We start from the raw sequence: 15370 nt of genomic DNA, 5'->3' as shown, positions 1-15370 counted from the left end.
ATGTATTACCCTAAAAACTTTGGACAAAGCCAACGTGCTTCTCCTGTCTCCTTGGGATGGTCAGTCAGAGCCCACCCCCACGCCCCCCAGGGTAGACTGATGTCTTGGACGGGGAAGGCGTGGCGCCGTGGGCATCCACACTCCACCACGTGGGCAGGGGGCAGAAATGCCGGTCCACGGTACGAAAGGAGCTGAATCAGATGTGTGGCTGATCCCTGCAAGCCAGCTCTGTGTCATGTCCTATAATAAACTCCTCCTTTAGCTTAAGCTGCCTCCAGGGGGCTTCCACAGGTACAACCAAGAGTCTGAATGAACATATCAGAGCTGAACTGAAACAGGGTCAATAACGAGCCAATCCGTGAATGAAGCCACTGGAAGCCCGGGTAACACTGGAGTCTGCAGAGCCAGGGTGATCAGGATGAGGAAGGCCAGGGGATCTGGAAGCCTGCAGGGGAGGGGGCAAGAGTGCCAACCCTACTGATCATCTGTGGCATACCAGGTGCTCCCTACTCTCTTCTGATTAATCTTCACAATCACCCCCCACGCAGGGGGTCACAAGCCCCATTCTACAGACAAGAAACAGGCTCAAAGAGTGCTAAGGACAGCCAGTTAGCAGGCATCAGAGTTTACCTGAAACCCTCCCAAGGAGGCAAGGTCCCAGAGATACGCAGGGCTCCGGGTCAGGCCACCAGAGTCTGGATGTGTATCTGTCCCCTGTCACCCGACGTGCTGGTCATTCCAGACTGTCAGAACAGGTACGCAGGGTGGAGGAATGAACACAGAAGTGAAAGCAAGAAAGCGTATCAACCACAGACTCTACCCACTGTCCTCAGCCTGGCAGTGAGGCCCCAAGACGGTCCAGGGAATGTGCTTGGCTCTTAGCTCCCGGAGCCACTGCTCTTTCAGAGGAGACATCAGAATGGAGAACACTTTGGAATTAAGGACCTGGGCAGCTGCCCAGGAGGGTTCGCTGGGCCTGTGGACTTTGCCAGCCGGTGTTCTCCACTGATGGGAGGCCCTGGAGGACTGTGCTTAAGATGGTAGGTGCATGAACTACACCACTCCCCATTCACCCAGGGGTCACAACCAGGTTACCCCCATTTCCTGGTTGTGTGATTCTGGGGAAGTTACTTAACCTCTCAGTTTCCTCATCAATAAAATGGGATTAAAAATAGCACCTAACTCCCCAGGTTGTTCTAGGTGACTCAATGAATTAATATATGTAAAGTGCGGGGCACCTGGGTGGCTTATTGGGTTGGGCCTCTGCCTTCGGCCTAGGTCATGGTCTCAGGGTCTTGGGATCGAGCCCCTCTGCTTAGCAGGGAGCCTACTCCCCCCTCTCTCTCTGCCTGCCTCTCTGCCTACTTGTGATCTCTCTGTCAAATAAATAAATAAAATCTTTAAAAAAAAATATATATATATATATATATACACATAAAGTGCTTAAAACAATGCCTGATACATAACATGTAATAAATGATGGATGTTATTATTAGATAGATAGATATGATAGACATTATAGATACATAAAAAATGATAGGTATTAGATAGATGTTATAATACAAATAAATAATAGAGTCCTTGGGTCTTCCATGTAGCTAATCCCCCACCCCCAAGAGGCAGCACTCTGGAAAATTAAATCTAGAAATCAGAGGCTACTGGGCAAAGGGGAACAAGAGAGGGAAGGAGCAGCTGTGCCCTGAGATGCAGATAGGGCTGAATCTGCCAAAAGCAGCCATGGGGCGGCCCTTTCCCATCTGTGCCGCCCTCCAGGAATCCTCCCAGAGCTGGGAGCTGCGGAGACTGAGCCCTGTGTTACAACCGAGGACCTAAGGGGCGCCTGGGTAGCTCAGCTGGTTAAAGCCTCTGCCTTCGGCTGGGGTCATGATCCCAGGGCCCTGGGATCAAGCCCCCATGTCAGGCTCCCTGCTCAGCAGGGAGTGCTCTTCTCCCTCTCCCCCTGCCCTTCCTCCCGCTTGTGCTCGAACTCTCTCACTCTCTTTCAAATAAATAAATAAATAAATAAATAAATAAATAACACCTTTTTAAAAAAAGAGTGCCAGATCCAGGATTCACACTGGGAGGGACCAGAGGAAGGGCTTATCCTAGGCTGACATTCTGAGGCCCTGATTGTTCCCGATCATTCTGGTCATCCTCAGCATGGCTAACTCAGGCCTGATCCTTCATGTCCCATCAGGAAGCCTTCTCCCTGCAGCTCCTGGCCACAGCCCTGGCCACAGCCCAGGCCACACGCTGTATTACAATTGCCCGCCTGCGCTCTGCTTCCTGGACTAGACAGAGAGAGCCTTGGGCAGCAGGGGCTGGCAAACAGGTGGCACCTGAGGAATATTTGCTGAGGCCGGAAGGAACGCATTGTTACAGACCTGGGCTCTCAGGACCACGGCAAGGTTGGTTCGGCCTAAAGGTTCTAGAATGTCTGGAGCACATGGGAAGCAAAAAGATGCTACTTCTTGTGCAAGAGGCAGTGGAGCCTATGGTGAAATGGATGAGTCTGGATCAAGCCTCATCTGACTCTTAGCTTCACCATGAACTTGCCAAGTGACCTCGGACAAGCCATGTGGCCTCCCTTGACTCCTCTAAGTTTCCGCATACTTCAGTCTTGTGCAAGAGTTGGGTGGTCAGTCTACAGAAATGCATCAGGAGGGGCATACAGCACTGGCTGGTAAAAAACACGAAACACTTCCGTACCAGTAGGCAAAGAAAGTGCTTCCTTGGGCCCTCAGGTGCTCCTCCTGCCACCCTGATCTCGCGGTCCCTTCCTCTGGGACTTCCACATTTGGCATCCACAAAGTTAACATCTGGCATAGTGGAGGGCCCCCGGGATTCCTCCGGTTCTGTAGCCTGCAAGAGTTGTGAAATATTTCGCATGTGACCCTTGATTAATATCTCATTGTGAGGATAAAATGTTTTTTTTTTTTTTAAGATTTTATTTATTTTATAGAGAGAGAGAGATCACAAGTAGGCGGAGAGGCAGACAGAGAGAGAGTTGAGAAAGCAGGCTCCCCACTGAGCAGAGAGCCTGATGCGGGGCTTGATCCCAGGACCGTGGGATCATGATCTGAGCCGAAGGCAGAGGCTTTAACCCACTGAGCCACCCAGGTGCCCCTGAAATGGATTTATACAAGCCAAGCCCTCAGCCGAGCTGGCAAAAAGTAAGTGCTCAATAGACGTCACGATTTTGCTAATCTCCAGTGACTCCGGGTCTGTGAATGTTCAATGGTCCACCAGGGACCCTCAGGATGAAGGTTTCTGACCTTCCTGCAGAGTCCAAAGCCTTGATTAAAGTCTCAGGCACTGAGAACTTCCTTCTAGGGAGTCCAAACCCTGCAGCCAGGCCCTTGGAGGCCCCCAAACCACCAGCTTAGCTGAGGGTGCCAAGCAGGGCAGCCTTACCCCACCATTCCTGGGCTTCGGGGTGGCAGCGAGAGCAGGGGCAGCCTTTCCACTCTGCCTGCCACTGGGTGGGTGGGGTGTCAGGCAGCTCAGGGACCGAGCCTTGTCCCTGCACCCAAGGTGGTGGCTGCTGTCCTTCACAGCAGCCCTGGCCTGTCTCCCTGCCCCACTGCTGCCTTCTCTGCTGCCATAACCCCTATCCAGTTGCTGCAGCAGGGGCAAGATGACAGGGAGGCCAAGCAGTGAGCACGGCGGCAACTCGTGGACACCACGTCACCATCAGGGCCACGGAGCATCCATGCAGGACAGGATCCACATACACACTCAGGCAACCCCTGAATTCCAGGATCACACCTCTTGGGGATGCCCAGATTCTAGGACAAAACCAAGTCCTCTATGACAGAAAACCCTAGCTCCTGCAACAACAGAACCCCATGGCAACGTCCAGGACATGGCAACTGGAACAATCTGGCAGCATCGTGAAGAACAGAGGAAGGTGACGATTTGAGTGTAGGGTTAAGGTTCCTAAGCCTTCACCAGGGCACCCTCATTCCCTAGGGTCCCTTCTACCCTACAGTGGGGGGGGGTGCTGTTCCCTTCACTCCCTGAAGGACCATCTGCTCCAAGGGCTCCCAAGCCAGCTAGTCCTAATCCAGTCCTCCCACTCCATCCAAGCAAGGCGGGATGACGGGAAAGCATCTTCCCTTGTGCCAAGCGTTTGATTCCTTTAAATAGCTCCCCAACTTCCAACTCCTTCAGGAAGGCATCCTGGATGGGACAAGTGAGCTAGGAGCTGAAATGTGGCCCCCACACTACTTACGCCCACTCTCAGGGTGGGTTTTGCACTGGTCCTGTGTGTATAGTCTGGTTCGGGCCTTGCTGTGGGCACTCCCCAGGGCTGGGGTGAGGGGTGCTGTGCTAATCCCTGGGTGGGCTAGAGCAGCTGCTAATCAAAGGGACCACCTCTGGGCACCTAGACGTCCTCTCTCTCTGCAGAGGGAGCAAGGGCAATCTTCACTTAAGCAAACAGATTCAGAACTTTAGAAGCCCCCGGGCTGGCTGATCTCATCAATCAGCAGCCTCTCCAAAGTACCAACGGGCACTGGATTCCTTTGGGGATCCTTCGGGGCAAACCCTTGCTGCTCCCCTCTGTTTAAATGTCGCCCAGAGCTTACAGTGGAGCCCCAGTGCCGTCCACTTGGGTCCATCATGCCCCTGTCCATTTGCTCTTGGTTGCCCAGGCTCATTCCCTCTCTTACTTCCTGTGCCACCTCTCCTCCAGCAGACAGGACCCCATGATCAAACCCCTCATTCACCTCCTCCTTGTACCTTCTGGTCCCTCCCATCTGTGCTGCTGGGATCCCAACCTCTGAAACCACATCACTACTCCAGAGCTTCCCCTCCTCGCCCGCTGCCCCAGTGCATGCACCCTTGCCCCACGTATGGACTCTTGCTCCCCTTAGCCCTTCCATACTTGGTCACAGCACCTGCAACCACGGCCCGGCACGGGAATGAGTGCAGTCCTTCTCGCCTCCTCATCTAGCCTGTCAGAAGCTAGGAGGCAGTGCCCAGAGCCTCAATCTCAGGGGCACAGAGCTTTGTCCAGAGGGAACACTTGAGAGGTTAATTCTGAACTCACTGGAATCAAACGCAGCTGCAGGGGGGCTGGGGATGGGGGTCTCGGGGCTCCTGGAAGCAGCAGTGTCGCAGGGGTTAAGTTCCAATCCTGGCTCTGCTGCTCACTTGCTCCACTAGCTTTGGGCAGATTCCCTACAGTTCGGTGCCTCAGTTTCCTCATTAGTAAGTACCAGGATGGCGGGAGGATTGCGAGCACTGACTTACTGCACATCAGGAACAAGAACAATGCCTCTTATACGCCAAGTGTTGGATACGTGTTACTGCCGTTAGATTACTGTCCTCTCTGGGCCTACTTGCTCCCCCAGCAGAGTCAGGTCTCAGATCTCCTGGGAGGCAGCTCCTCAGCTTGGGATGGTGGGAGCCCTAAGCCCCGTGGCAGCTTCTGGAGCTTGCAGAGAAAAGCCAAGGCCTCCTGGGTGGCTGCCAGCTTCCCCAAAAGGGAAAGGCCTGTTTAGTGAGTCATCAAGGGCAAAGGGAGCCTGTGTCCGACGAGTCTGAGGAGCCCCCAGCGCTCATAGTGCCCTTCTGGGAGAGAAGCCAAGGAGACCAAACCCCTGTAGCCTCTGCCTGGGGGTCCTTTTGAGGGAAATCATTCCACCCTGGTCATATCTCAGACTCTTTCAAACCTGTCCAATTCCCGCATACACACAACACAAGCACACAAACGTACCTTTAGTCTGTGCACATTTGCCGGACCCCAGTGACAGTTCCACTGGACCCCCATTAACTCCTGGGCATCCAGTGTTCACACCCTGCCTCCCAACCTCACCTACGTTCTTAGGGTTAACGCCGTCTGCCATACACCCTATGAATCCAGTTCATATATCCTATGAACCCAGTACCTCCGCACACTCACCCAAGCCTTGCTCCTTCGACACTCACTACACTCCTACCCAGCCCGAGGTTCCCATTTACAGCCAGCTGTAAAGTAAAGACCCAAATGTCTGTAATGACCCAAATGTACATCTGGGTCTTAGGACATCACTCTACCTCCCAGACCAGATCATCCGTGATGACACCCCAACTGGATACCCACGAGGCGACCCGGCTTCCCTGGGGACCAACACGGGCAGCACTGACAGCATCCCTTGGGTCTTCTGGGCTGTGCCTGCTTTTGGTTTCCACATCCTCAGGGCATAAGAGTGAGCACCCCAAGTCCAGAGCGAGAGCTACGGCCCAGAAATTAGAGGGCTGCGGAGAACGCGCCCACTCCAGTGGCCCTGAAGCATGTCATTGAGATGTCTAAAATAGACTCGACCACGGCCCAGGTCCAGGCCCAGGCTCAGGCCCAGGCCCAGGCCCAGCCCCTGGGAGCCCTGGCGGCCTTGCTGAGGTTTGGCTTGGACAACTGTGGGTCTAACGCATGATGAACAACAGAGCTGGCAGCCAGACCCTGGGACCTGCTGGAGCCAAAGCTTTCAGGGTGAACCTGCAGCCTGCCACTGGGCTGGGCTCCACACTCTCCCACACCCCCACCCACCACCACAGCACTGCAACACGCCATAGAAGTCTGGGGGCTCCAGCTGGCTCCCCATTCTCCTCCACTTTGCTCCCAATCTCTGCAATCTGCCCCTCCTCCTGCCGGAGGCGTAGGTCCTGATAAAAGATGAGAAGCCCTGACCCACCCCTTATTCCAGCCACTCGTGCTGTGCCCACACTTTGCCATGGCAGTGACCGTGCCGGACACTCCCTTGGCACAAGGCTACTCCTCCCTCAGCCTCCAGCCGGGAAACAAACAGCTCGGGGGCGCCTTCCCAGTCTCCCCCTTGATCTCTGCTGGTCAGAAGGCAGCAGAGACCTGTGTGCACCCAACGAGGCAGAATGGAACCCTGAGGGCCCTTGTTTTGTCTCAGGAGGCCCGGTCCCCAAAAGCAACTCGAGGGAAGGTGTGGGACATGGTGTCTGCGCGGAGGGCTGACCACAGCATTCCAAGGGCTTCTATGGACAGCATTCCAATGGCTTCTATGGACAGAGCGTGCCCACTCAGGGCCAGCGAGCTGCGCCTGGCCCCCCGGCCCTTCCTGTGCAAGAGAGGGAAGGCTGCAGGCTCCAGGGACTTCAAACGCATCTGGGTAATCCAAACAGGGTGTGGGAGGAGGTCAGCCATCGCAAATCAGAACCAGGCGGCGGCCGTTTCCCCTCCCCGCTGGCTGGCGCAGGGATTCCAGGCAGCGAGAGGAGGCTGTGGGGAGGAGGCCAGGTTGGACCCAGAGAACACTCCGCCAGGTGCTGAGATGCAGACATTAGGAGCAGGTGGGGGTGCGGAGCAGGTGGGGAGCAGGACTCCATTAGGCCCAGCAATCAGGGTGAAGGGGTTGGCTCTTCTCCCTATCAAGTCTTAATCCAAAAGGAAAGACAAATGGAAGGAGAAAGTAGGTAACAAAGGGAGAAAAGATGCGGTGGAATATGGCTAGGTGGGGCACCTGGGTGGCACAGTCGGTTAAGCATCTGCCTTTGCTTGGATCATGACTGATCTCTGCGTCCTGGGATCGAGCCCGGCATCGGGCTTCCTGCTCTTTGGGGAAGAGAGTGTTTCCCTCTCTCTCTTCTCTCCCCACCTCTGCCCCTCCCCACCACTTCTTCTTTCTCTCTCTCTCAAATAAATAAATAAAATCTTGAGAAAAAAAGACTATGGCTAGGTGTCTGACCTCAAATATAAGAGGAGGCCTCTGAAAGACAGGCTAGCTTAACCTGTAAGGATCCAAATGGCAGGTTTGGACCCAGGGGTGGAAATTCTCAGAAAGAAGACTCTTAACTCTTAACTCAACAGGCTCTCTGATAATGAGTGCTTTCCAGGAAAATAAGGTAGTGAGCCCTCTGTCACTAGGAGTGTGTAAACAGAACACCCACCTGCCTCTGATGCTATAGAGGGATTAATTTCAGCTTTAGGTGTGGGTGGCTCAACTAGACATTTCCGTTCTGTGGTTCTGTGAGATCCCGGGGAAGGGTGGGGGAGGAGACGGTTTTTCTTTCTCTGGCCATGCACGGAGACACTGCAGCGAGCTGTGGAGATGGATCGGCAGCAGTTAGGGAGCCTGGCGGCTCTGCTCCCCCTGCTCAGGACTGGCGCAACTTGAGCCCCAAGGAGTAAACTGCACCTTCAGCACTTGGGCTCAGAGGCTGTGAGGAGTGGGTGTGTGTGTGTGCGGAGGGACAGTTCGAGAGAGGAGAAAGACTGGAAGTTAGCAGGAGAAAATATCTGGCGTTGGCAACCTAGGTTTGGGGACAGGTCATGGCGGGGGGGAGGGGGGCAGCTGTAGCCACAGTAGCAGATGTATGTGTATGTAAGGGGGGGGTGTAGAAAAGGAGGGAAGTATGGGGAAATACCCCAGGATTCCAGGCGACTTAGTCCTGTTACCCACTCAATCCACATCTCGAAGGGGCCTATGGCCTGGGGTTGGAGCCACCACTGATGAGAAAGGGCATCTCCCTGAGTGAGAGATGAGAAGCAGAGAAGCTAGCTCCAGGCCCTTCGGCTCTATCTGCTTTTCCCCAGAGCAGAGGAACTGCCCCCAAGACCTACTCATGCATCCATCTCTCAGAGGCAGAGCTGCGGCTGCCGTGTGATGACCTGGATGGGGCCCGTGGAGAGCACTAAGCCTGGACAGAGAAGAAAAAGTTCTGAGCACACGAGAAAAAAAAAAAAATGTTCTCCTCAGTGCTACCTTGAGGAATGCATGTGGAGAAACTGGCCTAGAACCTTCCAAGCCTTACAGATGGAAGGTTCTAGGCCAGTTTCTCCACATGCATGCTAACCTTCAGACCCCCATGCTTTGCCACAGCCCTTCCTTCTGCCTGTGACCTATGAGCATCCTCCCATGAACTGCCGGGCCCAGGGGAAGGCTAAAGGCAAGCTTTGTCCTCCTGTTCCTGCTAGGCCTCTGGGGAACTCCTGGGAAGGCCTCAGGAGTGGCTCTGGGCGTGGAGCCTCTGACGTGAGGGTCCTAGGTGAGCCTGCACATATCACCTGTCTTCTCTGGGCATCAGCTCTTTCGGGAGAACTCACCATAACTACTCTACCCAGCCAGAACCCCCAGCGCTTTGAAGAAAAAGTAATTTCTTCTCTTCCCCAATTTAAACCACTCCAGAACACATTCTCTAGAGTAACCCCCACAACCCCCCTAAAATTAACATCAACCAATTGGCTTAGAAATGGATGACTTCTGGACTTCCCTACCCTGTTCTGTTTGCCCTGAGCCTCCAAGAGCCTCACTGTTGCCATGGCAACCCCTTCCATCGGTCCAGACACCTTCTTGAAGAAGTGGGACCAGCAATTCCAGCCACCTGGGTTCCTTGACATCCTGACCTTGAACTGCCTTAGTTGTTCCACTCTATCCCTTTACTTAGAGGGTTGAAGAAGGGAATGCTGAATGTGTGGGGAGTCAACAAACTGATTTTCCTTTGAGAGCCTTGGGCCCAGGGCTGGTGAGGCAAGAAAAGTGTGGTTTGGGATGGTATGATGCATTGATATGGCCTGGGACATTTTCAAGGTCTGACCACCTTCATCTGCAGCCCCCTTTCCATCACTATAGGTAGGGAAGAGCCATGAGAGGGTCTCTTCCATTCACAAATGGGGAAACTGGGTTCTAGAGGCGGTCGCAGAGCTCAGAACTTCCATACAGGGAACTCAGGACCGCAGCTTCCCACCCTCCCCCAGGCCCAGGTCTGGTGACATTTCCTCTCGGAGCCAACTGCCTGATGTGGACCATCGGCCAGGGTCCAAAGACATCGGACTCCTGGAACTGGCCCATTTTCCCCTGGGCACTTACCCTTCAGCCTTCTAAGTTTCCAGGGTTCCCCGGTGGGACCCTAGTTATTTGGCAGCTTCCAAAGCAAGGGAAGGGGCACGGAGCCTGCCCAAACCATCTGGGTCCCAGCTGATTTCTGAGAAGGGAGTGACTGAATTTCAGCTCTTCTCTTTTATTCCAGAAAAGCTCTTATTTGGGGCTCCCTTATCCCCTTTCCCCCAGAAATTGAGTTTTGGCAGCTTCCTGGGTCTGGGATGGTACTAAGGAGTGCATGAATTTTGACCCTCAGCTTCCCAGGAAGGGAGCAAATACTCTGTTTTTAGCCACCATCCTGAGGCATCAAGGCCGCCATTTTTCTCAGAGGCCACCCTGCTCTCCAGTGAAGGCCGGTCCTGACAACCTGGAACACCTTCCCAGGTTTGGAAAGACTGAGCAGCTCTATTGTCCCCTGGCTCCTCAACCCTCTACAATAACTCTCACCTTCACACAGAAGAGAAGATTTCGCCTGAGGTCACCAGCTCCCACCCCTTCCCTCCCCACCACCCTGCGATGCCAAGCACGGTCCCCCCAGATCCTATCCACACGCCCCACCCCCACCTTGGTTCTCACAGCCCCAAAGAATCTAGTATGTCTGCCAGACTTTCCACCCTCTCCCCCCAGCAGAGATCTTAGCCCCTCAGCCCCCTCTGCAGGGTCAGCGGGGCAGGTCGGCGGCCCCTCCTGACCTGCTGACTCCCCTTTCTCAACTAGGCCTCCCAAATGGAGTCAGTGACTTAGGAACACAAGCAGAACCTGGCCTCCATCACTAATTCCGAGCTGGCTCTAATCAAGCCCTCGGTGCTTTTGACCTTGCACTTCCCTGACTGGGAAGTGGGGTAGGGGGGTGTTTTCTCCTTATCTCCAAGGTTCCTGAGAGGCTGCCACACCTCTGACTGCGCCAGACCCCAGTGTGCTTTGGGAATGACAACCGCCGACCAGGAGTAAGGGACCCCAGCTCAGCTTCCCCCAACCCCATCTCCTGCCCTCCACTACCACCCCCAGCCAGCTCTAAGACTATCTGTCAGGGTTTCCGAGGTTACTGTCTCTTGAAGAACAACTAAGGAGACAGCCAGGTCCTGGGGCGGTGCTGGGTCTTGCCTGTCTGGGGACAGCCCAGATCAGCTAAGACATCCCAAAGAAGTGAAGCCCTGACCTTGGAAAGGGAGCTGTGCCCTCTAATTTTCTGAGTCCCTGACACTGCCCTCCCCTCGCCAGGACACAGTCAGACACTCAATTCCTCTCCTCTAGGACCATCCACACCCATCATATTCGCTTCCAAGTGCCTGGGGAATGTTCCTCCACCAGCCAGCCTGCCCTGCCCTGCCCTGTGCTTCCTCTTGCCTCTGACACAATCCAACTATCACCTCCTTAAGCTTAAAGAGCTCTCCTTTCCAGTCCTCCTCCATCACAGGGTCCCCTTCCATTTTCTCCATAGCCCTCCTGACGTCTGGAATGATTTTATTTCTTGTCCGTCTCAACCCATTAGACTGTAAGCTCCTTGAGGGCCATGGCTGGCAAAAGGGTGGCACTCTCCCTTTGCAGCAGGAGGCTGCCCTGTCAGCTTCTGCACCCCCGAACCCCCAATCCCGCCTTATCCCTGACGAGGCCGGGGCTTTCAGGAAGGGCTCTCCTAGGGAAAAGGCTGCTTTTCCCCTCTTTGCCCCTCTCCAGTCTCCTGACCGCCGCTGCAAAACCCAAATGTAGCCTGCCAGGAGAGGCTCCCCATCTAACGCTCCAAAAGGCTCTTGCCCTGGTCAGCGGTTCCTCATGCTGGCCACCCCGGGGTCTGGGGTCCGGGGATGACAGCAGCAGGTCCAACCAGTCTTCTCCAGCTCTGCGTTCTCCAGGGCTGCCAGTCCAACACCCCCATTCTCCATCCACCTACCCGCCCCAGCTCCTCGGGCTAGTCCTCAGACCGCAGCCCGCGTCGGCCCCGCCCCTTCACACGCGCACGGACACGCCCCTTCCCAGCCCCCAGCGGGGCGGGCAGCCTGCCTGGTACCCGGGCAGCTCGGGTTCGGGTCCCTCGGCGCCGGAGGACCCACATCCCAGCCACCGCAACAAGTCCGCCGAGCCTAGGAGGCCCGCTGGGGCTCCAGGCCTTGCCGCCGTCCTCCCGTGGCCCCGGCGCGACCCGTGCCGGCTCCCTAGGCGCGGCAGCCCTGCCTCCTGCACATCCAGGACCTATCCCTCTCAGGGCGAGGGCTCTCCGCGGGGAAAGCTAGCGCAGTTCCGGGGCCCGCTCCGGGTTTTTTGCATAGACTCTTCAGGCTTGGAGAACAATGGAGCAGCTCTCTGCGCTTCCTCCGCCCGAGCAAGCTTTGTTCCTCCCTTCCCGCCCGCTCGGCTTCCATTAGCCAAAGGGCAAAGGCTTCCCCGTCAACCAGGAGTCTCTGCGCCAGACCCCAGACCTTTCCACACTCTGTAAAAAACCTGGGGGGTAGGGATTTGGGCCTGGGCCTGGGCCGAGGTACAGGACGAACATCCAGATGCGCACAGCTGGCTGCCCGCCCGCCCCCTGGCCCCAGACGTGTCTCCTTGCCAGAACCCCCACACCCGGGAAATCCGACTCGCGCTCCCACGGAGGATACACAGAGGAAGTGGAGCCTCAGCTCTGCTCTGGGGCCAAACAGCCCTCACATCTGCCTTCCCCACATCTGTCCTCTAGATCCGGGCTCTCACTGGACTCTGCCCTAGCCATGCTGGATGGACTCTCACCAAGCACAGATCACAATACCACTGAGGTCTCCATCAGTCCCCAATTTTGCCATATTAGGATTCTGGGCTTTAAAATTACAGGAAGCTATATCTGTGACCCCCCCCCACGCCATTGTCCAGCTTCACCTCAGGCCAGAGCAGAGCCCGGGCAGCCCGGTGACATCTTTAAGAAGACGCACTTTAGCCATGCGCATCTGGAGGGAGGCCAGGCCTGCACATCTGGGCCCAATGCCCCCTCACAACCTGACCGAAATCTGGAGAGCCCCACTGGGAGGAGGAGAAAAGAGAGGGGGTTGAGCTCTCCTCACACCTTCCCTTGCAGCTGGCTAGGAGAGCAGGGGTGGGGCGGGAAGGCAGGACTTACCCAGCATCTGGCTGAAGAGCAGCTGCTCCAGGTCTCCCAGCACGGTCACCACGAGCTCGGGGTCCACTTTGAGGAAGGCACGCTCCTCCTGGCCCTTGGCGGAGGGCACGGGCCCGGAGCCCTTTTGCGCCTTGGCCTTGCTAGAGAGCAGCTCGTCGTCTGACTTGCCATCGTCGCTTACGGCTGCCTCAGGAGCCTTGCTGAGCGGCTTGACCTCGGCGTAGGGGCCGCGCGGGATCCGGCTCGGCTTCCCTAGGCTGGGCGCGAGCGGAGCCAGGGGGGTCTTGGCGCCGCCCGCCGGGCTGCCCTTTGCCTGGAAGAGCGAGTGCTCCGACTTGGACAGCGTCTTGGACATAAGCGGAGCTTCGCGGCCTTTGGACCCCGCCTTGCCCAAGCCCTTGGGCGCCTTGGCCATATCGTCGCTCCACTCGGGCTCATAGAGCTGCAGCTTTTTCTCCGAGTCGGTGAGGAACGAGAGGTTGGTTAGCGACTTCTGCTTGCGCAGGTTGGAGGTGGGAGGCCCGCCGGGGACTCGGCTGTCCACGCTGCCAGACTTGAAGACCTTCAGCTCGGCCGCGCTGGCCTTGGCCATGCCGCTGCCGCCGCCGGGCGCCTTGGCGCGCTTGGGCAGCATACCTCTGCCGTCCGCCGCTGCTGCCTTCCTACCGGCGCCCCGAGGCTCGTCTGCGCCCTCGTCCCCGCCGCCGCCGCCGCTCAGCTCCACCTCGGGCTGCACGCTCTTGACGCTGCTGCCCAGCATTCTGCCCGCGAGGAGCGCATGGACGATCCGCGCGTCTGCAGGCACGGCGGGGGCGGGGGCGGGGGGGGGGCGGGAGCGCAGGGAAGAGGAGGCGGGGGAGGGGAGGGGGAGAGAAAGGACGGAAGAAACCGAGGAAGATGGGGAGAGAAGGGGGGCAGCGAGGGAGGAGGGAGACAGGCAAGCGAGGGCGCAGGGAAAAGAAACGCAAGGAAGGAAGAGGGGAAAAGGATAGAGCGAGGAAACCGTGGGGCGATGGGGCGGGGTCGGAGGAAAAGGGGCGGGGCGGGGAAAACACAAATTAAAATTTAGAAATCAATCAAAGGAAGAATGGAAGCCCGGCTGCTCCGCGGGCGCGCAGAGGTGCTTCGATGCCCGGGTCCCGGCCCTCTGCCTGCCCGCCTGTCTGTCCCGCTGGCCGAGCACTGCCCGGCAGCTCCCTCGCGGCACTCCGCCCGCCAGCTTGAGTAGAGGCTGCGGGCTGCAGCTCCGAGCGCAGGAAGGAGGGGAGGGGAAGGCGGAGGAGCAAACAGGAGGAGGGGAGGAGTGTGCGCGAGAGAGGGAGGTGGGGGAGAGCGAGTGTGTGTCTATTTCTGGCTCGGGAGGGGGGTGGTATCTGCGGCAGAGCTCCAGGGGCGGATGGGTAGAGGGTCGGGGAGGCAGATAAAGGATCCCACCAGTTTTCCTCCTAGCTTTCCACGCGGAGGCGGGACCAGTTCTCGGAGGGCACCGTAGCCCTCTGCCGCGCCCAGAGTGTGGGGGGCAGTGAAAAGGATCTGTCGTGCAGATGTGGGATGCAGGTAAAAGGGGCCGAGACAGGGCAGCTCATGACGCGGGGGGGACAGGTGGGCTCGTGGGCCCGGGAGAGATGCTGGGAGAGGGGGTGGGGAAGCCTACTATTCAGTTTGCTGGTTCCCCCACCCCCACTCCAAACCGTGGCGGTTTCCCTCCAGGAAACTCCCAGTATCATCGTACTTCAGTCTCGGAGGCTCTCGGCTGCCCTCCAGAGGTTGGGGATACTCCCCGGGGTAGGGCAAAGGGGATGGGATAGGGGTGGCACGGAGAGACAGGTCCAGGGCTGACCAGGGAGGGGGCTCAGGGCATGGAGGAAAGGACCAACCGCCTGGATCAGGAGATTGGATTCCCATTCTAATTGACCTTGTCAAAGTCACTGCACCCCTTTGGCTGGCTCTCTTCTCTTAACAGTGGTTATAATACCAGCTTAATGAGTAAAAGGGCTTTGGCATTGTAAAGCGCTTTGTCAAACCTAGAAAATCAGCTGGAGGCTTAGCACAGGTCTCCTGCAGGCCTGATCTAAAGTGGGACTGCAGAGCAATTTCCCGAGCCTTTCTCCCTCCTCCCACCTGGACTCAGGGAAGAAAGATGGGGATGGAAGGGGTAGAGGCCAAGAGGGACAGAGCAGTGGGCCTCTGGCTGTCTCTCCGTAGAGGGCGACGCTGCTCATTCTCCCATGGTCTCCCAGGTCAGTGCCAAGTTGCCTTAGCAAATGGTTCTCAGGCAAGAAAATGAGGGACAGGAGAAAGCAGAGGGGATGTCTCTGGCAGCAAAGCTTGCTCCAGAAGAGGTGGGCCCCAGACGGAGCCACACACTGTGGACTGTAAAGCCCTAAGAACTTTTTTTTTTTTTAAGTTTATCTATTTTTTTTTAGTAATCTCTACATCCAACATGGGG

The 15370-nt window shown here is 56.7% G+C and overlaps 1 protein-coding gene across 10 annotated transcripts in view; it reads right to left on the bottom strand.

The window, feature by feature from the left end:
* Positions 1–15370, bottom strand: part of NAV1 (neuron navigator 1) — a 251598-nt gene that overhangs the window by 141962 nt on the left and 94266 nt on the right. For 9 of the 10 annotated variants that reach the window (XR_004279990.1, XM_032317497.1, XM_032317501.1 and 6 more), the window contains one exon: positions 12922–13716. The exons of the other annotated variant lie outside the window; for it this stretch is intronic. Coding sequence is in view for 8 of the 9 variants with exons in the window: in XM_032317497.1 (XP_032173388.1) it covers positions 12922–13716 (795 nt within the window). In the remaining variant the exon portion in view is untranslated. The remainder of the gene's footprint in view (positions 1–12921; positions 13717–15370) is intronic. 10 annotated transcript variants of the gene reach the window in all.

This window comes from Mustela erminea, chromosome 17, assembly GCF_009829155.1.
Source record: "Mustela erminea isolate mMusErm1 chromosome 17, mMusErm1.Pri, whole genome shotgun sequence".
NCBI classification, from domain to species: Eukaryota; Metazoa; Chordata; class Mammalia; order Carnivora; family Mustelidae; genus Mustela; species Mustela erminea.
Note: the sequence above shows the minus strand (reverse complement) of the source record. Positions and strands in the feature narration are given on the sequence as shown.